Below are 26,916 nucleotides of genomic sequence, written 5' to 3'. Positions count from 1 at the left end.
AGCAGGAGGCACTCTGTGTTTTTCTGTACCATTTGAAGATTCTGGAAATTAAGGAAGTATTCTGCCATAGGTTATCAGTTAATTTTACAAAGACATGAATTTTACTTGCTAGACTTCTACTGCCAACACCTTAAATAACAGATTAAAAGGTGTCCCTTGCTACAGTCACCATTTGAGCTTCTTCAAATACCATTATCTCCTATTCCTAAACTACTTCCAAGCTACAAACTTAATCTTTGGGGTGGTTATCAGAAAGTCCCACTCATGGTAGTTAACTAATAGTCTATTTCCTTCTTGAGCAAGGCATTTGAACAGATGTTTGCTGTGCAGCTCCAGGTGTATTTGAATGAAACTGTTTACCTGGATCCATTTCAGTAAAGCTTCAGGCTTGGGTGGTGGTGGTCTTCTTGTACAGAAACTGTTTGGCTTACCCTGACAGATGACCTCCAGCAGGAGGACAGGGGGAGCTTGACCTTGCTAATTCTCCTGGATCTCTCAGCATGGTATTCTTGTGGATAAGTTCTCTAAATTTGTGGCTGGGAGGCAGGGGAGAAACATAATGTTCTGATAGTTCCACTCTGTTTTTGGGCAGGGACCATAGCTCAGCAAGCAGAGAACATTCTTTGTATGTAAAGAGTCACAGGTTTAATTCCTGGCATCTCCAATGAAAAGAATGCAATACTGGTGATGGGAACGATCAGTGTGGGTTAGCCAGACAAATACACCCTGAGACATTGTCACAGGTGAGATACAAGAACTATAAATAAATAAAATATGCATTTTCCAGTATTCCTATGGAGGACCAATTTCAGAAGGTTCTGCTAGGAGGCTTATTGCTCAGTGTTGTAGCGCTAATAATTCCCCACATGTCCTATCTTGTCCATCTTTTTAACATCCATGAGAAGCCAACTGAAGAATGGAGTTAGCTGTCATCATACACTGACAACACTATGTTTGCTTTGTACAGACACCAGTGAGGCAGCAGAAGTGCTAAATCATTGCTTGCAACAATGGACTAGGCAAGGATCAATACATTTAAGTTCAGTCTTATTAGGAGGAAGGAACTGTCTGTAAATGTTCCATCAAACCAGAAAGTGGTATTCAACCTGTTAGTTAGTTTGAAATGCAGCTGATAGGCTAACTGACAACATTAGCCTGGAAAACATTGCACCCGTGCTCCAAAAGCTCCCCTGTCCATTTCTAAGCACAATTCAAATTGCTGCTTTCTTTCAAAGCCCTACATGGTTGGGTATCCAGGTACCTGAGGGAATGTCTTCTCCCACATCAACCTGCCCATTCATTAAGATCTGCTTTGGAGGCCCTTTTTCAAGGTGTTCCTGCCATCTAAGGTGAAGCAAGCGACAAGCAGGAAGAGGACCTTTTTAGTTGTGGAGTTCTGCACAGTAAGGCTTGCCTGTTGCTAGCTTTTAAGCACTCACTCAAGATTTATTTTTCTAGGCCTTTAATTGTTGAAATGTTTCATTCTTCATTTCTGCTAGATGATTGTTTTATGGTTTCAACACTGTTTATGGTATTTTCATGATGCTGTTGTAAGGAACCCTGAAAAACTGTAAATGATGGGTGTTTGACATTTTGTTTAACAAATGATCAACAAACTCTCCACTCCTCTAACAGCTTGTTCCTATTTGACATTTTGTTTAACAAATGATCAACAAACTCTCCACTCCTCTAACAGCTTGTTCCTATTAACATCACTTGTATCATATCTGTGTTCAGTTTCAACTTGTTCTCCCTTTCCCCAACCAGAGCAGAGACAAGTTTCGTAGCCAAAACAACAGTAGGTCAAAAAGGGAAAAAATATATTATCCTGCAATGTTTGTAGTTACATTGTGACCACATGTTCTATTAACTTCCCCACAAAGGGAATAACAGTGATGGATCTAGTCAGGTTCCTCATGATCTATATATCCTTTGAAGTAATGAACCATTCCTTAAAGGAGCAGGAAGCAACTATCTTTCAGTCAGGCACTAATAATCCCTTCCCAGCTTTTATCTACTCATTACAAATGAACAGAATGATAATGAGTCAAAGTCATATGTTGTTTCTCACATTGCCTAGAGTTCTGTCAAAATCCAAGGAGTATATGCAAGAAAAATAAAAGCAAGGACAACAGTCATACATAATAACCTGCATATGAGTTTCATACCCAAGTGTATTTCATGTAGGAATGTGAGATTCAGAAGTGCAGAAAGATTATTCCACATCTTGACAGGTTTAGTCAGAATTTTGTAAGACAACAGATAGAAACAGCTTAAATCCAATAAACTCTAATGTTTTGAAAATACATATTTAATTTAAAGGGTTTTTTAAATTAAAAAGCTAACTATGTAAAATATCAAAGAACAATGCAACATACTCAAGTGTACCCTCTTTGGAAAGAATGGAAAGAAGGCGTTCTCTTGAATTTTTCCCCAATGTTTCTATGGAATGACATGTGGAACTCTCTGCACCTTGAGGAATTTTGTATACAATGTCAAACGGTAATGATGGAAAATCAACCTGAAAAGATGAAAAGCAAATTAATATTGTTTTCACAGTGCTAAGCACACTATGACATGAACAAACTTGCTAGCACTTCAGGTACACCCCAATTACAACTTCTTCTGCACCACCCCCTTTCTTCCCTGAAATCACACAACAAAAATTCCCCACTAAGACTGAAGCCAGAAATACCTACAGGAAGCTGTATGAGAAAAGTTCTCTCAAATAATACATATAATGAGGTTATACACTGGCCAAAAACTTGCACACAGAGTTATTATTAGAGATGCATCACGTCATATTATATAAAAACAAAATTTAGTACATTCAGTAAGTTTACAACAACCACTGAGTTCAGTTAATTGCCAACATAATGCACACTAACTCTGTATCCTTTATTTTCTGGCCTGTGAATATATACAACTAAGCAATCCAAAACAACTTATATGCACCTGCAAAAGAGAAATGCCTGTGCAACTGAAAAAGGCAGGTTGCTTACCTGTAACTGCCATTCTTTGAGTGGTCATATGTACATTCACAGATATGGGCTTTGTGCCTACACAGACCGTGCAAAGAACAGTTACAAGTAAGCAATCTGCCTTTCTTCCTCATGTTCTGTGTGCATCACACTTAAGGGTGATTAGCTAGCTTATTCTGTGAAGGATGTGAAAGTGTAAGAAAGGAGAAAGAAGACAGGATAATAGTCGAAAACACACAGCCAAAGCAACACTGGAATGATTTAAAAATAAGAACCCAAATGTCTTAGAGTGGCCCAGTCAAAGCTCAATCCAATTGAGAATCAGTGGCAAGACTTGAAAGTTGTGGTTCACCAATGGTCCTCATCCAGCCTGGTAAGAGCTGGACCTCTTTTGCCAGGAAGAATAGACAGACACTGTAGACGCCAGACACACAAAGCTGACAGAGACCTACCCAAGAAGACTTGCAACTTCACTTTATACCAAATGTGCTTCTAGCCAGTATTGATTCAGGGGAGTATGCAACCAACAAGTGCCAATTTGATTTTTTTTTAAATTTATATCCTGCCTTTTTCCTACAAAGGGCTCAAGACAGCTTACTTCTCCTCCATCTTATCCCCACAACAACAACCCTGTGAGGTAGGTTGGCCTGAGAGTCTGTGACTGGCCCAAAGTCACCCAGTTGGCTCCATGGCTGAGTGGGTACTAGAACCCAGATCCTCTGAGTTCCAGTCCCATGCTCTTAACCACTACCCCACACTGACTCTCAGTTTTGTTTACATCAAGTGATGTAATAATGGCAATTAAATCAATTTCAGTTCCAAGTTGTAACACAGCAAAACATGGAAAGTCAGAGGGTGTGTGGATGCAAATGGTTCCTCGGTGCTAACAAGCAATTGACAGGGAAATTACACTACCTGCATTGCTATTCTTTCCATTTGATTTCCTTTTTTATGCAACACTCCAGGAACAGTATTTGTGGAAGGTGTCCAAAGGTATAAAAGTTTAGTTCCACAAGTCAGCATTCTAAAGACACAAAACAAAGAATACAATTTTATGTGGATATTTCAAAAGAAAAAAAGTAACAACAAATTCTAGAAAGCAAAATGACCTATCAGGTACAAAGCGATGGCAGTTTGCCTTTAGGGACAATATTTACTTATTCCATCCAAAAAGATAACCATTTTCAATTATTACTAAAGAAAGGAAAAGCATGTCATATATTACATATTCTCCCCAGAGAATCATCCTAATGACTGGTTCAAAAACTTCAGAAACAGCAGGAATATGCCCCTCGACAGAGAACTAATGTGTGGAGAGGTTCATTTGCATGAAAAGGTGATACAACAGAATCTCTCTACCCTCCAGTGTCCTCTTTAAAAAGAAAAAGTCTCCAAGCAAAAAATCCTACATTACTTGGAAGTGAGACTTACTGATCATGACTTATTACTAGGCAGACTTGCCTAGAAAACTTAGAACTTTCAAATGCTCATTTAGCAGTTTATATGGCATTTTATCACACTTGAAAGAACTGCAGTGCAAGAACATGTCTACATGTTGCTATTTTCTTGTGTGTGTAACTACACTAGCTTCAAGGATTGAGGGAGAACACTTTGAAGTCCCTGAGAATGTTCCTAATGTAGAAGCTGGGATTCCAACCTATCCTATGGCCAGCTAGAAAGAACTGTGCCCAAAGTGAATTATTAGTCTTTGTGAAGCAATTCAAATCACTTCCAAATGTGTACAAGCTCGGTCGCCCTGTACGATGACCTGTGCAGGGAGAAAGACAGGGGGAGTGCGACCCTGTCGGTTCTCCTGGACCTCTCAGCGGCTTTCGATACCATCGACCATGGTATCCTTCTGGATAGGCTAGCGGGATTGGGAGTTGGGGGCACTGCTTTGCAGTGGTTCTGCTCCTATCTCAATGGCCGATTCCAGAAGGTGGTGCTGGGGGACTATGGCTCTGCGCCATGGCAGCTATGCCATGGAGTTCCGCAGGGATCCATTCTGTCCCCTTTGCTATTTAACATCTACATGAAACCGCTGAGAGAGGTCATCAGGAGGAGCGGGCTGCGGAATCATCAGTACGCTGATGATACCCAGCTCTACCTCTCATTTTCAACCAATCCAGGTGAGGCAGTGCCTGTACTGAACTGGTGCCTGGCTGAGGTAATGGGCTGGATGAGGGCCAATAAACTGAAGCTCAATCCAGGCAAGACGGAGGTCCTGTTGGTAGGTGAATCGGGCTTTGGGATGGGGGACTTTGACCTTGTCCTGAATGGGGTTGCACTCCCTCTTAAGGACAGGGTCCGCAGCTTGGGAATGCTCCTCGACCCAGAGCTATCATTGGAAGCTCAAGTGACAGCGGTGGCGAGGAGCGCTTTCCTTCAGCTTCGGCTGATCCATCAGCTGCATCCCTACCTGGAGAACGACTGCCTGGCAACAGTGACACACGCGTTGGTCACTTCCCGATTAAACTTCTGTAATGCGCTCTACGTGGGGCTGCCCTTGAAGACGGTCCGGATACTTCAATTGGTGCAAAATAGAGCTGCCAGGCTGCTGAAGGAGACTGGGCGTTGTTCTCATATAACTCCAGTCCTCCGTCAGCTCCACTGGCTCCCCACTGAAGTCTGGGCCCAATTCAAGGTGCTGGTTATCACCTACAAAGCCCTGAACGGCTTAGGCCCTGGTTACCTAAAGGAGCGCCTGTGTCCATATATGCCCTTCCACCCCGAGATCGGCGGCAGAAGCCCTTCTCCGGGAACCCTCCATGAAGGATATTAGGAGGGTGAGTACTCGGAGGGCTTTCTCTGCAGCGGCGCCCAACCTATGGAATGTGCTCCCCAGAGAGGTCTGCCTGGTGCTGTCATTGTTTTTCGGCGCCAGGCCAAGACCTTTTTATTTAAACGCTATTTTAACTGTTAATGGTTTACTTGTTGATTTTAAATTGACCAGGCTGTTTCCACTATTTTATTTTATGTATTTTATTTATTTGATGAACTTTTTGCATTTTATACGGGATTTTAATGATTGTAAGCCGCCCCGAGGCTCATGCGATGGGGCAGCATATAAGTTGTCTAAATAAATAAATACATACATACCTACATACTATTATTTATATAGTACTACCCTTTGTACATGGTGCTTTAGAAAAATAGGTGTGACAAGTTCCATGGATTTATAGTCTGAACTGAAATCTGACAATATCAAAGCAATCTAAGCAGTCAAATAACTAACAAGGACAAGCCTCCACATGCAGATTTATATTAGGCAATGAGAAAGAAGCACTAAAAACTGGTAGTGGAATTTCTGGTTTGGGAACACAGAACTATTGATGCAGCAATCCTGTGAATTGGGCTGCTTGATTACTTTTACCTTCAGTATCACTATTTGATAAGACTGCAGCCAATAATACTTGGTTCTCAAAATTATCTCCACTCTAAGTATCTTAATACTGTGGGCTGAATCAAATATAACAATCTTAAGAGAGCAAGTTTTGAATATATGAATCAAAATAGAGGTTACAGAAATCTAGAGTTCCACTTATGCAATGTTCATGGATTTCTCTTTTCAAGGGTTTTTGTTTTGTTTTTTGTTGTTTTAGTTCAGATCCTTTGCATAGTAGAATGGTTAAGTTTGTAGCTGTGTGGCAGCTGGCATGCTACGTCAGTCTTTGGGCCTGCAGCCAGATGGGCAACTGCATGTGGGTGCTGATTGCCATGGAATATTCAGACCCAGTGTAGTGTAGTGTAGTGGTTAAGAGTGCATGACTGGGTTTTACTCACCGCTTAGCCATGGAGTGTAACTGGGTGACTTTGGGTGAGTTACAGACTCTCAGCCCAGTCTATTTCACAGGATTTTTGTTGTGAGGATAACATTATGAATTGCTCCTGGACGCAGGGTTATTGCTTAAGGCACAAGAAGAATTGGTGGCATGGAGCACCTTTTATCAGCTTAAGCTGATGTACCAACTACAACCCTACCTGGTCAGAGAGTGACTAGCTACAGTTATTCATGCTCTAATAATCTCTCATTTAGTTAAGTGCAATGCACTGAACATGGTGGGGTGCCTTTGAAAAAGGTCCAGAAACTTCAACTGATCCAAAGCAGGGCAGCAAGACTGTTAAAGGGGACTGGCTCATGAGAACCTATTATGGCAGTTTTCTTCCAGATGAACTGGTTGAAGTCCAGGTCTGATTCAAACAGCTAGTATTAACATTCAAAGCCCTAAATGGCTTGGGGACAGGTTATCTGAAAGTTATCTGCATTGCACCTTGACCCATACATACCAACCTGGGCCCTAAGGTCATTTTTGGGAGTCCTTCTGCAGGGCACCTTTCAAAGGAACTGAGGCAGGTAGCTAGCAGGAGGAGGGCCTTTTCAGCTGTGGCACCTCAGTTATGGAATGAATTTCCCAAAGTGGTTCCCCTGTTACCTACTTTGTATTCTTTTTGGCACCAGGTGAAGACGTTTTTATTTTCCCGAAATATTAACAGTTTAACTTTGAAACTTTATTTTTAATATTGAATTTTGTATTGCTGCTATGATTTTATGCCAATTCAATTTCAATTGCTATTCTGGTTTTGTAGTATTAATTAATTTGTGTTTGTGTAATTTTTAAAAACCTTTGTTAACCACCCAGAGAGCACCAGTTACTAGGAGGTATAAAAATTAAATAGATAAATAAGATTTATGTAAACCACTTTATGTTCCTTGAAAGGAAAAAAGGCAGGATATAAATAGAATACATTCATAAAATAGGTAATGTGAAACCTGATCCTAACATACTCTATTGTTTGCCGTAGAAGACACTTTGAATACTTACCGTTTAAAATCAAACAAAGGTAAGGAAACTTGACCCAACATCTCTGGACCTTTTCTTTGTTTATTTGAATCGGGTGAACTGCCATTTTGATTTAAGATTCCAAAAAGAGTAAGGCATAGGATAGATTCTAATGGCAACTGTGAGATTTGGATGGGAAAAATTATTCTGTAAAATTTAAAAAAAACAGATTATTAGAGATTTATTGAAAATATGAAGTTTTTTACTTGGTTGAATACCACTTTATAATACAACGCCTCCAATGCCAACTAAATATAGAGTGCTCCACTGATGCAATCTCACTACACCTTGCTTCACTTCACTGGTAAACACAAATTACAAAATGGTATTAAATACAGTGTCTATACACATAATTAATACTGTACATGAAAAGAAGCACTGACAAACTTACCATGAGTAGAGACAGAATAACATGACCAATCTTCCTACACATGTCACTTTTATATAGGAAATTGTTTGCTACATCATCATCATCGATAATTTTATTTCTATACCCCAAACTATTAACTTGCTTCTTCAAGGGAAGTGCAACCCCATCTAGAGTAGGTTGATTTCCCCCATTCAGTCAGAAGTATATCCCATTAACAGCATTTCAATCTTGTTTGGCCTGCACTTCAGTTTCTTAGCCCTCATCCAGTCCATTGTCATGGCCAGGCACCAGTTAAAGCACATCCACAGACCTACCTGCTGAAGATGAAAAGGAGAAGTAGAACTGCATGTGATCAGCATACTGATAACTGGGCAGTCCAAAACTCCAGATGCATTCATTGGTTTCATATACAGCAGATGGGGGATAAATCTGACTCCCGAGGAACCCCATACTGGATAGTCCACAGGGCAGAGCAACATCCCCTAAGCACAATCTTCTGGAGCCATCCATCCAAGGAGGGGCTAAGCCAATGAAATGCAGTGTCCCCAACATCCATCTCAGACATTCACTCCAGAAGTATACTTGGCTGATAGTATTAAAAGTTGCTGAGTGATCCATGAGTACCAGCAGGGTCCCACTCTCCCTGTCTCTCTTTTAACATATGTCATCATACAGGGCAACTAAAGCTATTTCTGTGCCAAAACCAGAACAGAACCCCGACTGAAATGAAACTGGATAATCAGTCTCATCTAAGAGAGCTTGAAGCTGGTTGGCTACCACCTACTCAGGAACCTTGGCTAGAAAGGGGATATCTGCCAGGGTCTAAAATTAAGAACTTTGTGTCTAGAGAGGGTTTCTTCAGGAGTGGGCTCACCACCTCCTGTTTCTGGAGGCACGGGATGACTCCTCCTCATAAAGAAGTATGGATCACCTCTCTGGCCCTGCCAGTTGTTCCTTTCTTGCTAGCTTTTATTAGCTAAGAGAGGCAATGAGACATTGTTTATTTGCCGCTCTTATTGACTCCAAATATGCTCAACTATAGGTACATACCAGGGGATTGCATCCACTAGGAGTTTTCCTCCATCTATGCTCAGGCCATCTCCTGTTTTGTTTCATCGCTCTCATCTCTAGGGTATAGCATAAAATCATTTGAGCCCTACTACAAAAGAAGGCACACAGGAGTGATCATGTCAACTCTCTGGGTCATCTTTATATTCTAGACAAGCCAGCCACTTAGGCAGGAAGCCCCATAAAGCCTTCTGGAAACTATCTGGACACATCAGCCTATAAGGCAAACCATCTTCATAAGCTCTTAAGCCCCTGCAGAAAGCAAAACTTGCCATTACTCTAATCTCAGCAGGCAATGATCTGAAAAGACAGATTCAAAAATCCCTCACCTTCAGATTGCTATTCCCATGCCTAGCTGAAAAGAAAAAATCTAGAGTGTTCCCTGTTACATGTGTAGGGTAAAAAACACATTGGAACAGTCCAATGGTTGCTGTGGAGTCTGTGAAATCTTGAACTGCACCAGACAGGGTGTCCTCAGCATGGAAATTAACATCCCCCAAGACCAGCAAACGGGGGGTGGGGGGGGTGGATCTTAATATCATGGCCAAGACCAATGTAAGTTCTGGAATGGAGACTTTTGGGTTGCAGGATGGATAGTATACCAACACAATTCTCAATCTGCCCTGCTGGCCCAGCACAATTTGCAAACACTCTAGACGGGGTCAGACATAACGGGTGCCTGGAGAAAGATGGAATTCCTATAGACCATGATAAACCTCCTCCCCAGCCCTGCAGGCTTTCCTGATTCTGCAAAAAGAACCCTGGTTAGCAGAGTTGGGAGAGGCAAACTTCCCCCCTTCACCTACTCAGTCTCAATTATACATGCTAGTTTGGCTGTCCCATCTAATAAGAAGTCATGAAAGAGTATTCAGACACCTGAGGGCAGGTTGATGACAAAGCAATTCATATTTTGTTTTGTACATGCATTTCACATGTAACTAATTCTACAGAGGATTCTTCATAATTTTCTATATGGAAATGATATCTGTTCAAGCCCATTATGCATAAAGCAGTACTAAAATACTGTTCATTCATTACTTCAGCCCAGCATGAAACTGGGGATGGGACCTAGACTTGTAGGATTCTCCCCTTGTTCTCCTTACCATGAGTAATTCTGAGTTCAAATAATATGCATGATTTTTGTTTAGCTTGCAGTGAGGCCAGTGGGTGAGGGACTGTGCAACCCAGTGAGAAAGCCAATATGGAAGTGAGCAGGCAAAGCCAAGACATTGTAATGAACAAACAGATATCTGAGCCTCACACATAGTACTCTAGAATAATTAAAAGAGGAAACAGTATATATTTCTTTTTGTGGTGTAAAGAACACTTACACATTTTTAAAACAGAAATGGAAATGTTATTTTTGTGCAATTTTATGTTTCTCTTAAGTCCTGCCTCCAAAACTTGATCACTTGGATAACCTTTGATTTGAATTAACAGCAGATTTATCTATGTAATTGCCTTGTCAGTTTGAAATTATGCTGAAGGATGTGGTATAACACTGAAAATATAGACTGCTCACAGAAAATTGAAAACAGGATGCACAGTTAAGTATAAAATGATGGAACTGGGGAAATTTAATTAACAGTCTAGGGGGATCTGACAAATATTACCCAAAGCATTCAGAATCTTTTTATTAATCAAATGAACTTTTAAAATTACTTACAGTTCATCCCATTTAATCAAATAGAAGAAATTCTTGTATGTGCCAACCTTCTTGGACTGGACAGGTTTAAACAAATCCTTTCCATTGTGGGTAAGAGAGCAAACCAAGTAGTATTTCTCATAACTGGAGAAGAAAAGATATGGTGATTGAAAGCATTAGGATATACATACATGGGCAAAGGGTTAGGAGAATGATGTAAGCTGCCTTGAGCCCTTTGTAGGAAAAAGGCAGGTTATAAATTGGAAAATTGGAAAATTGGAAAGGGCATCTTAGTTTACTCACAGTGAGATCCAGCCACTGGGAATTCTATGAGCTGCAAATATTGTGAACTGAAGGTGCTCTGTGGCAGTCCATGCTTCTTTAGTGCTCTTCTTACTCTTTGGAGGTTTTGAAGAAAGACTGCTGCACAAGTTCAAATGGAGTTGAAGAAGACCATAAACTGCTGAGGTGAGCTGATCTATGATAATCTGCAGAGGGTTTTCTGGTTGCAGTGAACCTAGTTAAGATTTTATTTTAGTGTAAATATGATGATTAGAGCAGATGCTAAAAGACAAAATAAAAGATTAAGGTTTGTACTTACCAACTATATTTTTGCTTGAGTCATCAGAAGATGCTAAAGATACCTGTGTAAACTGGAAAATTTAAGAATCAAAAATTAAAAAACCAGTTGTTACATTAGTACCAGAAATGTCTAAAACATAGTTCTGAGCATCAAATCAGATATTGTTATTCAGGATGTTTTTCAAAGCACTTTTTGAAACCATCTTAAAAGTACAGTGGTACCTTGGCTCACGAACTTAATCCGTTCCAGGACTCTGGTCGAGACCCAAATTGGTAGTAAGCCAAGTCAAATTTCCCCAAAAGGGTCAATATTTTTTTTTACTCACAAAAATTTGAAGCAAAGTGACAAAGAACGAAGATCACAGCCATCTCCCCCCGCCCCGCAGCAATTGTGCGGGGTGGTAGGAGAAGACGGGTGTGATCATCGGCACAATTGGGGGGGTGGGACTGGCGTGAGCGTGCTCGGGGGGAGACTGGTGCAATTGTGGGCGCACTTGTGGGGGAGATGGCCGTTGGCGCACTTGGGCAGGGAACACTGGCGCAATCATGGCCATCTCCCTCCTGGTGCAATCACGGCCATCTCTCCCCGCCCCCCAGCATTGCCGTGATCGCGCCCGTGCAGGGAAGGTGGGCGCGCTTGTGATCGTCACCTGATGCGGAGTTCGAGACCTGAGGCAAAATTTTTATGAAAATTCTGTTCGCAACCCAATTTGGCTGTGAACTGAGGCACTCGTGAGCCAAGGTACCACTGTACTTTGTAAGATTTCCTTCTGACAACAACCGTTAGATATAATGAGGTAAAAATTAGGTTGCATTTCTTTTACTTCTGTGACAGGTGTCCTACAGCTCTCCTAACCTTCTCGGTAAAAGTACAAATATTACCTTGGGATAGGACTACTCCCACCAGCATTGCTCAAGACCCTTCAAAAGTGTCTAAATGCAGCAGCACATAATTCACTCTGTTCTAAAATACACAGTTTTTGCCTGTTTGAGGAAGAAGTAATTTTCCTTTGACCTCATGTTATGATTATTGGCATCTGAAACAAAAAATCTGTCCAAACCACACTTGTTCTATCAAATTAGCTATAGGCAGTTTGTGGGAGCAAAGGGAATAGGGCTCAGACTACGTAATGGCTCCATGTACAAAACAGAAAACAAAACGACTGAACAATTACCTCAGGACTCTTACTCCTTGGAAGGTTAACTGCTCTTCTTAGATTTTTTACAGACATCGTAATTGCAGGAGTCTCTACCCCATCCAATATATCACAAATATTTTGGACAGCTTTAATAACTTGATCTACTGCTTTAAGTTGGTTCTGATGAAAAAGCACACAACAGAACAAGGTATATACATTGTCCAAAGTCCTACCAAGTCTTAGTAGCAACCTGAGAAATTATAAAAATGGCTTTAAGTCTAATCCGCAACTACTGTAGACATTAACTGCACCCCAAGATGAATGTGAAAATATGAGGTTTCATGACATTTCTCAGAACAAAAGTATAGTCTGAACAGGTTAGTCTTATTAAACAAGGGAGTCTTTTTCAATATGGAGTATCCACAGGGAGACATCCAGCTATTTTGGTAGCCTGCCACTGAGGGAATGCAAAATCTGTCCTCTGTTCAAGATGTTTGTATGTTAAATGCTAAATTCATGACATAATGCTGTTCAGTTGCTTCAAATAACCAACGCTCTGCCAGCCAGTGACATTTTCCATTCTATCTCTTCAGCTGCTGAAGCTCTCCAAAATCCCATCCCAATTCAGTGCAAGAATACCAGTCTTTACCCCAGCTGGTTCAGATAGCCTGAGCTGCCAAAGTAATGAGCACAGAACGGAAATGGTTTCTTCCAATTCAAAGGGATCCTAGCTATATTTCAAATGTTGGTATGCAGAACAACTTTTCCAGATTAAAACTTCAGTGAAGTCTGATTGAAGGATACCAACATGGAACTACTGGCATATCATCACTCTTATGAAAATGGTTGAAGTTTATTGGAAATCAATATATTCTATTTTTTAAGAGTTACCAAGAGCAGTGGGCAGAGCAATCTTTTACCCCTAAAAGAATGCCCATGAATAATAGGATGTTGCAGATACCTCTTCCTGAGGCCACAGATACTCCTATGAACTTAGGAGTGGGAATCCAGGTTTGGGCTGTTCCCTCACCCTTCCTTACAATCACCACAGAAAGCACTACAATGGCTGCTCTTCCGTGGTCACAACAATGATTTATGGAGAAGTTAGCAAGGGTATATTCTAGGTGGTGGGGAGAGGAGGCATGTATTGGCAGGACCTGATGACCTCTCCATCACTGTCCCTGACCAGCACTAGGTTAGTGAGTTAGATGAACTCAGCAGCCTATCTAGCTGAGTGTGTGTGTTTTTGTTTGTTTTTGTTTCCTGAAGAGGAAGAACAGGGAATGAAGTGCATCTGACTGTTTTGCAGATAATTCTGTACAGCACTGGTGCATATACACTGATATTAAATGAAGAGGCACATGGGTAAGAAACAAAAAATGGATTTTTAAAAAGTAAGAATAGGAGGCAGGGATAGGGAGACTGAGAAAGAGCTGAAGAAACTTTATTTTTCTCTGACTTTACCATAATACCACCACCTTGTGATATATGGAAGTGCCAGCCAACTACCACATAGAAAGAAGAGGAACCTTAAGAGATGGTTCAAAGCATACCATCAGGTGCAAGTGTGGGTATCCTTCTTTCAATAATAACAAAAGCCTTATAGGAAGTTTGAATTCTTAAACTAGGACTTGGGGAAAATGTTTTAAGTAGTAAATAAGATTTGAAAGTCATGATTTGTACATCTCCAGAACCAGCAAATACTACATTTATTGACTTATATATAAATAGTTGTCATAAAGTTATGACAAGTTTCATTCAGTTGTGTATGAAAAGTACTAGAAGTACATTAAAGACACAGCTTACCTCAGTATTAAGTAGCATGTCAACTTGATTATGATATGTGTCAAACAGTTCCTCAAGAGAGTGGCTGGAACAAACAATTATTATATTACAAATAAAAGCATTTGTAAAAGTAGTATAAAAACATTAGGCTGAAATTAGTTTGGTTACAAATGATATTATTACAGTTACCTATGAATGCTCTCTTTGAAAAGCTTTTCTACATGACAGAGATGTTTGGTCAAATCGATCGATATTTCATCATCATCTTCTTCCTAAAAATGAGAAATGCAGGTTATTTGATTATCAATATTTTATCTTGTTCCTCTAAACCTAAACACAAATCAAAATAGTAATCTAAACATGGAAAGCAAACTGCTGTTTCAATTTACCGAAAAAGAAAGTTTCAGCATTTCCTCACATCCTTAAATACAAAAACCTGCATTCATTTGTTCTTTTCAACACTCTACTTAAGGATGGTTACAAAGTCCATATTTTCACCAAGATGTTTCATAGTTCCCTCCCTTTTCTACTGATTTTACTCAGCATGAATAAGCGCAAACCCACAACTTTGATCACAAATTCAAAAGATCATTTTCACTGATGGTTCTGTCTCTACTTTCACCAATAAGTCTGTTTCATTCCACAAATACTTTTTTCTTGTCATAGGTCAAGATCCAAGAGCTCTGTGCATATACCCAGAGCATTTTTGTGTGAGCAGAGACCTTGACTTTTTGGGTCCACATGTCCTGCAGTGATGACTATTGCTTTGGTGATCCCCTAAACTTTAAGGCGCTATGTAAATTTCCAACTAATAATTGCAGAAAGCAGAATGTTGCAAGATGAAAATGGCTGTTTAGCTGGTTTAAAAATTCATTTGTTTCAGTAGGACTGAATTTATTAAGTCAAGAAAGGGTAGAAACCTTCCTAATACAAGACTGGAGAATGACTTAATAAATTTCTTCAGCACCTGAAAAGGATCATATTGCTAGTTCACTACAGTGAAAATGACAAAAAATCTTCTGTTTAGCAAACAGTGATGTATGTTGTTCAAAAAAATTATATCACACACACAAGTTGGATTGCTATTTCTCGTTACTTCATGTACAGGCATAAAGGACTGAGATATTAATTCTCCATTGGTATCTATAAATAAGTTGGACTTTAATTCAGTTCTAAGTCAGGGAGTGGAAGGGTGTGCACACTTTCAACAATAATGATGAACTTAAAAAACCAAGGATGTTTTTATTTACTTTGTACTTACCGTTCGTGCCAGATCTCTGCATATAGAGTTACGGGTCAAGAGCTGCAGTTTTATCTCTGTGTCCCACTTTCTGCAGTTCTGAATGTATTCATGGCTTCCTACACTATGCTTACTGTTAAAGAAATGAATATTGTGGTTACTCACCATTTTGAATGTACAATAAACATTTTAAAGGATATTCCCGCAGTGTAATGGTGCCTAGATTCTAGAGGTCAGTATTATGATCCATAGACACATAACATCTCCCAATCTCTCAACCATTGTAGGCTTTAATCCTATAGGCACATGTCCTCCCCTCTCCTCTCTCCCTCACTAATTTCCCTGTCCCCTTCCTTTTGAGTTTTATTTATGGCTTAGAACTACCCTGTTTCCCCAAAAATAAGACCTAACCGGACAATAAGTCCTAGTATGATTTTTCAGGATGCTTGTAATATAAGCCCTACCCCAAAAATAAGCCCCAGTTAAGATCGTCAGCCAGACGGACACATTTACTACATCCATTGCAACACAGTTCGGGGTTTGGAGAGTTACGACGATGTTCCAGAAGAAGATGACATGACTGTATTTGAATAAATGTAGCTTTTTGTACGTGAATAAATGAATAAATGTGGATTGTTGTACATGAAAAAATAAGACATCACCTTAAAATAAGCCCTAATGCGTCTTTTGGAGCAAAAATTAATATAAGACCAGGTCTTATTTTTGGGGAAATATGGTATATCTGCGCAAAGGTTAATGTTAACAATGGTTAGCTTGAAACCAGAATGTGAAACCAGCTTCCTCTGGTTTGAAAGGCTTACAGTTAAGAAATTATGCTTTTTCTGGCTGTGCCTATGTTAAGAATAATCCTTTATTGGAATGCCAGTCCCACTTAAAGCATGAATGGACCTTGATCAATGATATTTTCCTCCCTCCAAAAAGCAGGGGGAAGTACAGTTGCATGTAAACCTGCAGTTTTTTAGTATTTGTATTTGGAGACAGAAAAGTTATATTCTTATCTTTGCTCTTTCTAGGCTGTATAATATCAAACATTTCTACAACATGTGTGCCAGATCCTGAAGTCATGGTATAATGGACAAAACAATCCTATGGCCCCTAGACAACATCTGTGAGGCCACAGGATTCCAATCCTGGAATTCAGGCTCCATGCGTGGATCCCTCTCCTCTGCCTCACAGTCAGTGCATAAAGAAGTATGGTAGTGGTTTCTTTTCTATCACAAGATCAACTTCAGAGAGCAGGTGAAGAGAGCATTTCAGGGTTTGAAGGAGGGAGTAGGGCTAGACTCCTTCCCTTGCCTACCCAAAGCACCTCAGCTAGATGGGTGAAACCAGTCATTTAGTTGCCTTGCAGGGCAGGAACTGCACAGAGGCAAAGACTACATCTGGTAGAATGCCCTTAATCCTCCAAGTTAGGAAGCTTGGGGCATCTCCATTGGACTCCACCATAAATGACTTAACTCCTAAGCAGAACTGCAGGTCAAGATCCAAAACAGCAGTTGCAGTAAACAAAAAGGTAGCAAGAAGCCAAAAAGGGAAACCAGGCTCTGTGTCTGAGAACGCAACACACATAATTAGCGACAGCTTATTTCTAAGAGTAGCTAGGTTTGAGGAGCTATTATAACTTTCATAAAACTTGAATTTAAACAAACTGAACAATGCATATAATAAGATAAAATTTACTAAATTTTTTAGAAAAGAGCAACCTGTGTCCAATTGAATAGAACTTCAAGTTAACAGATACAGAAAGTACATACTTTACATACTTTAATTTCTACTGTTAAATTACCCCTTATACTGAAGGTACTACAGATTCGCTTTCACAAAGTTTAATACTTAAGGATGATTTCCCCAGTAACTATGATCTAAGTAGTTAAACGTTGAGAGAAAAAATGCGCTTACTTCTGCAAAACTTCTTCTTCTCCACAAACTTTCAAGATATAGCTTCCAATGTCTACATCATTCAAGTCATCATGCACCCAGCAAAGTGCTTGCATTATTATAAGCTCAACGGGAGAACTCACTGTTTAGAGAAAGATGAACACAACAGAAAGTAGGAAAGATCATTCTCTTCTTATGTTTCCCTGTTTAACAGAGCCACGGATAAATAAGTATTTATATGAAAGGTACATCTTTCATGAAGGATACTTTGATGCAGATTGCTCAAAGAGCACTAACACAAAATATCTTGTTTCTACAGAATGCCTTGGGTTTTGGCTCAGAGAAAACACAAGACATTTTATGAATATTGTACTTGGAGATTTGAGGAAGCAGTATAAACTTGTTCCACAATAACCAATTCAGTCAAAGAAACTAAAAGCATAACTGATGTTCTATAGCTACAAAAAACTTGGTTAGTCCAGGAAAAAAATTACCAATAGATCCAGATAGGGTAGGTAGGCCCAGAAATAGCAAAAAACAAGCATGCACACAGACACAGACACAGATACAGACACAGACACACACACACAGAGGGGAGGGAATATTCAACAGTCAGTTCTAGGAAGTGCCTTATTCTTCTAAATGTAAGCCAGACCCTCTTAGCTGTACAACATTTATACAGGACAAAATTTGAGGTGCCTGCTGCTAAGCATTTTCATAGATTAGAATATGAATTTCTTAGTAATTGTTACATTCTTGTATTAATTCCAAATAAAAGCAAGATAGAAATAAACTGCTCAAACTTCAAGGGAAGCCCAACAGTTATTAGTAGAAATGCTAATTTTTGGATCAAGACAAGTCCTTGGTGCTGACCCACTGACCCACTCTGTTTTAGAAATAAGTGCTTCCATTCATTTTTGGTTCCTCTCTGACATGCTAAATTCCCACTGCACACTCGAAACAGAGGTTTCCAAAACACAATGAAGAGCAACTGTCCAGCAGAAAGTGAGAAGAAGCCCAAGTATATCTATCTCACTTCATGCCAGGAGTATCTTCAACTGCCTCTTTTTGGGTGATCCAGTGACAATAAGCATATCTGTGGGTAAAGACTGGACAGCTTTATTAGCTGACTACAGAAAAAAAGATTATAAAGTTGAGGTAGGTACAGTGTATAATGCTTATGCCCCCTTTGCTTTTGGAAACCCTTCAAAGAAACAACACTAGCTGACATTTAACTAGGTCAGTATTAAATTTAAGCTTTTAGGAAGACTTCACCATTATCACTCTTGCTCCCATTAAATAAGACAAAATTAAGATGTTTGCACATAACTAACTTTTAAAGAATCTTAAAAGATAATTCTCTGTGCATCTTGGACATTCCCATACCAGGCAGTTGGCCTTGGCCAGTCCCATGTGCTGGTAAACTGCACTTTCAAGTTGGCTGAGGTACAGTCCACAGCCAGCTGGATCTCAGGGCACATCTAGTTCAAACTAATCCAAACAATGGGCAAGAACTAGCTAATTTACCAAAGTATGGCCAACCAGTAGCTAAATGACCTTCCCAAGCCTCAGCCAACAGTTAACTTGTATTTAACACTATCCAAAATGAAAATTAATTAAGAAGCTTCTCATGGAAAATCCTACACATACTAGGCACCAAACTGTAGGAAACAGCAACAGGCAAGAAACCCAGGGCCCAACAGAAAAGGAACAAGAAAAAAAAAAGGTTATACAGAGGATGCCCAGACAAAAGAATGGCCATATACTACTGTCTCTTCATGATCACAAAGTCTTCAAGCCTTTTCTGCTATACAGCAATATTTGAGAAATCACCCTTTCTGAGATTCTTAACACATGCTAAGAACTTGGAGATGAACAGGCTTAGTGGCTACCACAGGTATTAGCAGGCTATTAACTCCAAGCAGAATTTTAACCCTCCATTATAGAGCCAACATGCCCTTTCTCTGGATAGATCAAGGGTGCTGCATAAAATCTGAAGGAAACTGGCATGAAGAAGGAAGAAACAAACAGCAAGACTATATGAATCTTGACTTATAGTTTGATCTATTGAACATATATAAAAATGGAAGCACACATACCATCACATGTAAATGTCACTGGCTGTTGGAAACCTTCAATTTCTATTGAAATTTTGATGCTGGAGTTCTCTCCACTGATGTTCCTTTGTAACATGACCGGACTCAACACAAAGCCTGGGTTTGTGTCATGATCACTATGGGGAAATTTGGTCCTCAACCTGTAATAATATGTAAATAAATCTTTTTTGGTAAAGTAAGTAACAATCCTTAAAGCAGTAAAAAAAACCTCAAAAACATAAAATAAGCACTACAATGTGCATCAGATTGCTGTTCTAAATATACTTTACATGGAATTCCACTGAAATCATTGTGACTCACTTTTGAATAAACATAGTTAGCGTCAAGTAGTTAATCCAGTTCTCCTAAAGGGGGAGGAAGAGTTGCTTCTTTTATATAAAAAGACTATCCTGCCTGGCTAAGTCTTAGCTACCTGTTCCTAGAACACCAAAATGCTACCAATCTCAACCAGATTCAGTTATACACAAGAAATTTCAGAATCACATATATAAAAGTGAACACATTTATATAAGCCTGTCCACTTTGAAATGCTTTATGCAATAAATGTAACACATACCTCTTGATCTCCCCTCTTACTCCTACTCCTCTCTGTTAGATATTATTGCAATAATTCCCTTTGCTTCCAATCAGTGTCATTACTTATGTAGCCAAAACAGTACTTCCCTGCTGCACACATAGGACTATCTACAGTTTTGGAAGAATCCCAAGCTTTGCATAAGTAAACAAAAGTATTCAGAAGTACTAAGGAGCTCAAAGCAGCCTAATAAGTACTGAGAATGATCAGTGGCCACAAATACTGACTGTTGAGATGGAAAAATAGAAAATCAAGGGTAGGGATGGGGAAATGCAGTAGGGTGTGTTGAAAAAAGGAGAATTGTGTAGTAGACATAGAAAAGTATTAGAAGAAACACCCTATTGTCTAGATAGGTCATTTCAGGTTGTAAAGCTATTTTTAAACAAAAGTGAGAGCTAACCACTGTGTTCCAAAAGATAGCAGCAAAGATAAGACTCCTGCTTGGCCCAGGTCCTAATTTAGCATGAAAATATTAAAAAAATAAATCTGCTAATGCAGATTCCAATGATGTTATTGTCCTATACTGCTGTGAGTGGGGTAAAGCAGGTTGCTTACCTGCAAATGATGTTCTTCGAGTGGCCATCTGTGCATTCACACATGTGCGCAAGTCATGTGGGTACTGCGCCTGCGCAGTGCCTAGGCCGGAAGATTAGAAAGCTAATGGTTTTGGCGGGAAAACTCCGCTCCCTTCCCCCTCAGTGGTATAAATAGGGCGGAGTGTCCGCCATTTTACTCAGTCTTGAAGACCGAACGTTCACCCCCTTGAGGTTGAAAGCATATGACAGGAAGCATCAATGGTACCGAAATATTAAAGTATGGTACCAAGAAAAAAATCCACTCACCAACACCGAGCGGGGCCGGCAGGTGGGTTGTGTGAATGCACAGATGGCCACTCGAAGAACATCAGTTACAGGTAAGCAACCTGCTTTTCTTCGTCGTGGCCTCTGTGCATCACACATGTGGGTGATTAGGAAGCTTACCAGACTCGGAGGAGAGAGGTGTCATCAGTGAAGAACAGATGAGAGAACTGCTCTGCCAAAGGAGCAGTCCTGTCTGGCGTGGACATCCAGCCAATAACGCTTGGCAAAAGTGCATGGGGCAGCCCATGTTGCAGCTCTGCAGATATCTTGAAATGGAACCCCCGTGGCAAAGGCAGACGAAGTCGCTACTGCTCGCGTAGAATGACCTCTTGGAAACACAGGTAAGTCTATTTTTGCTAACTGGTATGCCAGGAGGATAGTTTCGATGATCCATTTTGACTGGGGACTCTTTGTCATGCTCGGAATATTTAACTAAGAGTCTATTAGAACGACGAAAGGGTTCTGTATGAGATCTGTAAAAAGCCAAGCAGCGTTGAACATCGAGAGTGTGAAGAGACCTTTCTATTGGATTCAAAGGTGATGGAAAGAATGCAGGCAAAACAATCACTTTACTCATGTGGAACGGCGTAGCCACCTTAGGCAGAAACAATGAATCCATCCGAAGAACAACCTTTTCCTAACGGAAATTCAAATACGGTGAGTCTATTCGAAGAGCACAAAGTTCGCTAGCTCTCTGAACTGATGTGACTGCTATAAGGAAGGCCGTTTTCCAAGAAACAAGGCGTAGGTCAACGGTCGCCAGAGGTTCGAACTGGGGCTTTGTAAGCACCTGAAGTACTACGGAAAGGCTCCAAGTTGGCATAGCAGGACGAATGGAAGGATGTAAATTCTGTAATCCCCTAATGAAACGCCGAACCAAAGGTTGAGAGAAGACCGATGAGCCTTGTACAGCGCCACGATAATGTGATATGGCAGCTGCGTAAACTTTAATGGATGATGGTTTAAGTCCTGAGTGGTACAGTTCCAGGAAGAATTGTAAGATGTTCACAATCGAAGCCATCCCAGGAGGAAACAAATGGCATTCGGCAAAAGATGAGAATCTCTTCCATTTCGCCGCATAAGACCGATGGGTGGATGATCTTAAAGCAGATTCGAGAATCGCTTGAATTTCCTGATCAAAACTGTCGGTACTGAAGCGGTTGTCATCAAATTCGAGGGAGGAGCCGTTTGTACAGTTCGTCAAGCCGGGTTCTCCGGTGCTTGAGATTTCGTCGGTATCGAGTCAGCCGCATGGTTTAGCTGATGCGCCAGGCCGTCAGCTTCAACCAGGTCACATCTGGATGCCGGATCACTCTGTTCTGCTGTGTTAACAACTGAGGAATTGTTGGGAGCCGAAGGAACATTCCTCAGAATAGTTGAAGGAGAGTGGTAAACCAAGGTTGTCTCAGCCTCCACGGGGTTATTAATATCCCTGTGGCGCTGTCTTGAACTATTTTCGATGCCACTCTCGTTAGAAGTGGGATCGGAGGGAACGCGTAGAAAGTCATGTTGTCCCAAGGGATCATGAGAGCATCCCCTGTCGATCCTGATTCAATACCCGCTCTTGAACAATACCGATTGCATACCCTTGTTGTCTCGGGTAGCAAACAAGTCCATGTCCGGGTAACCCCATAAACGGAAGAGGTTTTCGCACAGTTGTCTGTCCAACTCCCATTAGTGGATTGTTGACATCTGTCTGCTCAGCGTGTTAGCTTCTATGTTGTCAGTTCCTGCCAAGTGAACCACTAGGAGTAGTATGCCCCTTGGGATGCACCAATCCCAAATTTCCATCGATAAGACGGGCTAAAGTTGGTGACTTTGCCCCGCCCTGCTTGTTGATGTAAAAAACAGCAGCGATGTTGTCCGATGGAATCTGGACAACTTGACGGCATAGTACAGTCTCAAAGGATTTGAGAGCGTTGAAAATCGCCAGAAGTTTGAGGAAGTTGATATGCTTCGTTGTTTCTTGTCGGTTCCAAGTCCCTTGGACCCAAAGTCCTGAACATGCTGCACCTCATCGGAGTAGGGATGCGTTGGTGTACAGGGGTGTTGTTGGTTGAGATGGTCAGAACGGAACGCTGATAGGTTGTCTGGAACAGTCCACTAAGTCAAAGTACGTAGGATCGACAGTGGGATCTGGATCAGCTTGGTGGGAGAATCCCGCTGTGGGTGAAATGCTCTGTTGAAAAACAGCTGTATGGGCCGCAGACGTAGTCTGGCGTATGGAACAGTGGCAACTGCAGTAACCATGTGTCCCAATAGTCTCTGGATGGTTATGGCTGTTACCGTTCTGTGTAGTCGGATTCGATGAATATGGCTGCAGAGAGTATCTTGATGGTTCGGAGGAAGGAAGGCTCTCCCCCAAGTAGAACTGAGGCGTGCTCTGATGAAGTCGATGACCTGCGTGGGAATAAGGGACGATTTCTTGCGGTTAATGCAAAGTCCAAGATCGTCAAGTAGAGCGCAAGTCTCGTGTACAGCTAAGAGAAGGTCTTGTCTAGTCTGCAAACACAATGAGCCAATCGTCCAAATATGGGTATACTTGTATGCCCTGAGTCCGTAAGTGTGCGCACACCGGAGCCATACACTTCGTGAAAACTCTAGGGGCAGTAGCCAGGCCGAAAGGCAAAACATTGAATTCAAATATATCGGATCCGTCAGTGAAACGTAGAAAGTGCCTGTGAGAAGGATGGATGGAAATATGGAAGTAAGCATCCTTCAAGTCCAGTGAGGCAAACCAGTCCTCTCTCCTCAGCAATGGAAAGATATTCTATAAAGTGGTCATCCGAAACTTTTTAGGTTTGATGTACCTATTAACATTTCGCAAGTCCAGGATCGGATGAAGACCACCGTCCCGTTTTGGAGCTGTAAAATATCTGGAATAGAATCCATGCAATCCCTCAGAGCGGGAAAGCTGTCGAATCGCTCCTTTACGAAGCAGCTGGTAGACTTCGTTGCACAGTACCGAAGAACAGGGTGTAAAATGAATCGGACTCAACGGAGGAACGACATCGAATTCTATTCTATGTCCGAGCTGGATGACAGACAACACCCACCTATCAGATGTAATGGACTCCCAAATGGGGAGTCGGCTTTGGAGCCGATCCCCAAAAGGGAGAGGGGAAGGTGGGGAGTGGAGAGAGAGAATGGTCCGCCCAGACCGTCAACATTGGCGCTTCTCGGTGTCGAAACGTCGACGGCCCTGGGAGAAGCGTTGTTGTGGCTGCTGCCTTCGACATTGCTGTCTTTGTTGGTAGTGCTGTCGAGGCTGATATTGCTGGCGGTAGGAGGATTGAGGCCATTGCCACTTACATTTTTGCTGAGGAAACTCCATGCGGCGTGCGGTCATGCACAATTCGTGGATTGACTTCAGTTTATGGTCAGTCTTCTGGTGGAAAAGTCCGGTGCCATCAAATGGCATTTCCTCGATCCTCCTCTTCATATCGTCTGGAAAATTACAAATTTGTAGCCACATGTGGCGGCACAGAGAAATGGCACTGACGAGGGCCCTCGAGTCAGTGTCCACGTGGTGCCTGACAGTGGAGAGTTGTTGTATCGCCACCTGCATCGCTTCCTGGCCAAGTCCGCTTGGTGGTCCGGAAAGGAGGAGGCAACGTTATCCAGTTTTTGCATTATGAAGTACTGGTAACGTGCCAGTGTTGCTTCATAATTTGATATATGCAGGCCGAGCCCAGAGGCCGCATAGACTCGACGTGCGAGCATATCGATTTTCCTCCCTTCCTTGTCACAAGGGGCCGTGTGACCCCTCGACTCCCTGCCCTGGGAGGACTCAACCACCACCGAGTTTGGCTTTGTGTGATGGAGCAGGAATGGGATGTCATCCTCCCAAACCTGGTACATGGCCTTGTACCGACGAGACGTAGCCTGTGGTTGAGCCGGTTGGTGTCAGGGCTGGACCATAGTCTGATGAAGTGTCGTAATGAGTGGAAGGGCTATGGCTGCGGACTGCTCTCCTCTGACGATGTCGTAAAAGCGATCGGTACTAGGACCGGGGCGATGATGGGCCTCGATTTCCAGAGACCGAATGAGGCGGAAGATGAGCTCTGCAAAGGTGACATGCGGTTCGTCAGGGGATGCGGGGCCTTGGGAGGTGATAGCCACATCAGGAGACATAGAATCAACCTCCGACTCATCCGAGTCTTCGTGGTAGCAGTGGCATTCGCTAGAAGATGAGGTTTCTGGAGAGGCTGGATGTCCTCTCTCCATATGCCTCGACATAGATGGGGCCTCTCTCGGGACCGATGGTGACTCACGGTCCTGAGGGTAAAAGGTGTATGGTTGGTAATCACCCCAGCCGGGGAAACCACTATATCCAGGCATTGACCAATCCTCATCTTGGTGCTCAGACGAGCGGCTTCAACGTCTGGGAGGCGATGGTGAATCTGCAGGTGGCTCAGCTGTGGGCATCGGAGAGCGTTCCCTCAGTGGGGAGTCTCTGATCTCTCCATCAGAAATTGACTCCCTAAGCGACTCCTCTGGCTGTTGAGGAGGTGCGCTCAGGCCGAATAGATTGCCTGGGGGATCCCAGCAGAGTCACCTGCATCACAGATTGCAGGGCTGGTCCCAAGGGCGTCAGTACCGCAGCAGAGGTCGGTACCAAAAAGCTTGATGAACCTGAACCATGATGTTTGGGGTGGTCGGGTTTTTTGCCCTTTCGGGTGGGCTTGTCCGCCTTTTCCTTCCTTGGCTTCTTGTGTATTGAGGGCTTGTCTGAGCTGGTATGCTTACACTTCTCCCGTTTTTTGGCTGGAGGAGAAGGTAGCTGCTGGGCCTCCATAGAGGTGGCGCCTTCGTTTGAAGGACACTGTGGAGGAGCAGCAGAAGCCGGAGCAGGGCGCTTCACAGGTGCACCAGTGGTAGAGGCGGAGCGCTGAGAGGGTGCAGCCGAAGAGGAGCCAGGCCTTAAGACCAATTGGTCTGATTGCATCAAGGCCTGGTCCCATAGGAGTTTGTGGAGACGATTATCCCTATTTTTCCTAGCTTGCTGGGTAAATGCCAAGCAGTGGCCGCATTTTTCAGTTCTATGCTCCTCACCAAGGTAGAGGAGGCATAGGTCGTGTGGATCTGAGGGCGACATTTTGGAATCGCATTCAATGCATTTGCGGAATGCCGCTCGCTGCGCCATCGCAAAAACAAAGGAGAAGATAGTGCAGAGGGTAAGATGATATTTTTGGGTGTTTTTTAATAGGAACAAAAGGTTTGAAGAAAGAATGGTTAAGAGAAAAACTTGGAGTAGAAGAGGAAGATAGAAACAAGATATATAAAAAGTGTAAAATGAACAGTGAGCACGAGGATCTAAGCGAGAGACAAACAGGCACAAGGCACAGCAAACGGCGGTTGAAAAGACTAAGTAAAATGGCGGACACTCCACCCTATTTATACCACTGAGGGGGAGGGGAGGGGAGTTTTCCTGCCAAAACCAATAGCTTTCTAATCTTCCGGCCTAGGCACTGCGCAGGCGCAGCACCCACATGACTTGCGCACATGTGTGATGCACAGAGGCCACAACGAAGAAGAATGGTTATTGTGGAGTTCATATTAAACACTATGAGTCATGCTCTTAGTATTCCAAATCAATCCTCCATTATTCCTCAAAGATATTGGACCACTATTGCAAGTTGGGCTAAGTATACAAGAAACCTGCAGTGTAGTTCACTGTTATACTCCACTGTACTTGGAGAATTGTGGTATGAAAGCAGCAAGACTGTAATCCAGTCCACTACTAATATTAGAGGTCAGAGGTGGATTCCCAGTCAAAATTCCCCCCCACACCTTACAGATGGCAACAAAAGTC

At 42.0% G+C, this 26,916-nt stretch overlaps 1 protein-coding gene across 7 annotated transcripts in view; it reads right to left on the bottom strand.

The window, feature by feature from the left end:
- The window catches only part of PIK3C2A (phosphatidylinositol-4-phosphate 3-kinase catalytic subunit type 2 alpha), a 103,072-nt gene that overhangs the window by 31,138 nt on the left and 45,018 nt on the right, over positions 1-26,916 (bottom strand). For 6 of the 7 annotated variants that reach the window (XR_006414285.1, XM_044425849.1, XM_044425850.1 and 3 more), the window contains 12 exons: positions 19,650-19,807; positions 17,572-17,692; positions 15,673-15,784; positions 14,601-14,683; positions 14,433-14,496; positions 12,663-12,806; positions 11,507-11,558; positions 11,209-11,422; positions 10,927-11,049; positions 7,805-7,969; positions 3,897-4,005; positions 2,379-2,521 (listed from right to left, as the gene is read on the bottom strand). Coding sequence is in view for 6 of the 7 variants with exons in the window: in XM_044425849.1 (XP_044281784.1) it covers positions 2,379-2,521; positions 3,897-4,005; positions 7,805-7,969; positions 10,927-11,049; positions 11,209-11,422; positions 11,507-11,558; positions 12,663-12,806; positions 14,433-14,496; positions 14,601-14,683; positions 15,673-15,784; positions 17,572-17,692; positions 19,650-19,807 (1,488 nt within the window). In the remaining variant the exon portion in view is untranslated. The remainder of the gene's footprint in view (positions 1-2,378; positions 2,522-3,896; positions 4,006-7,804; positions 7,970-10,926; positions 11,050-11,208; positions 11,423-11,506; positions 11,559-12,662; positions 12,807-14,432; positions 14,497-14,600; positions 14,684-15,672; positions 15,785-17,571; positions 17,693-19,649; positions 19,808-26,916) is intronic. The other variant, XM_044425852.1, reaches the window with a different exon arrangement.

This window comes from Varanus komodoensis, unplaced genomic scaffold, assembly GCF_004798865.1.
Source record: "Varanus komodoensis strain SLA01 unplaced genomic scaffold, ASM479886v1 scaffold16, whole genome shotgun sequence".
Taxonomy (NCBI): domain Eukaryota; kingdom Metazoa; phylum Chordata; class Lepidosauria; order Squamata; family Varanidae; genus Varanus; species Varanus komodoensis.
Note: the sequence above shows the minus strand (reverse complement) of the source record. Positions and strands in the feature narration are given on the sequence as shown.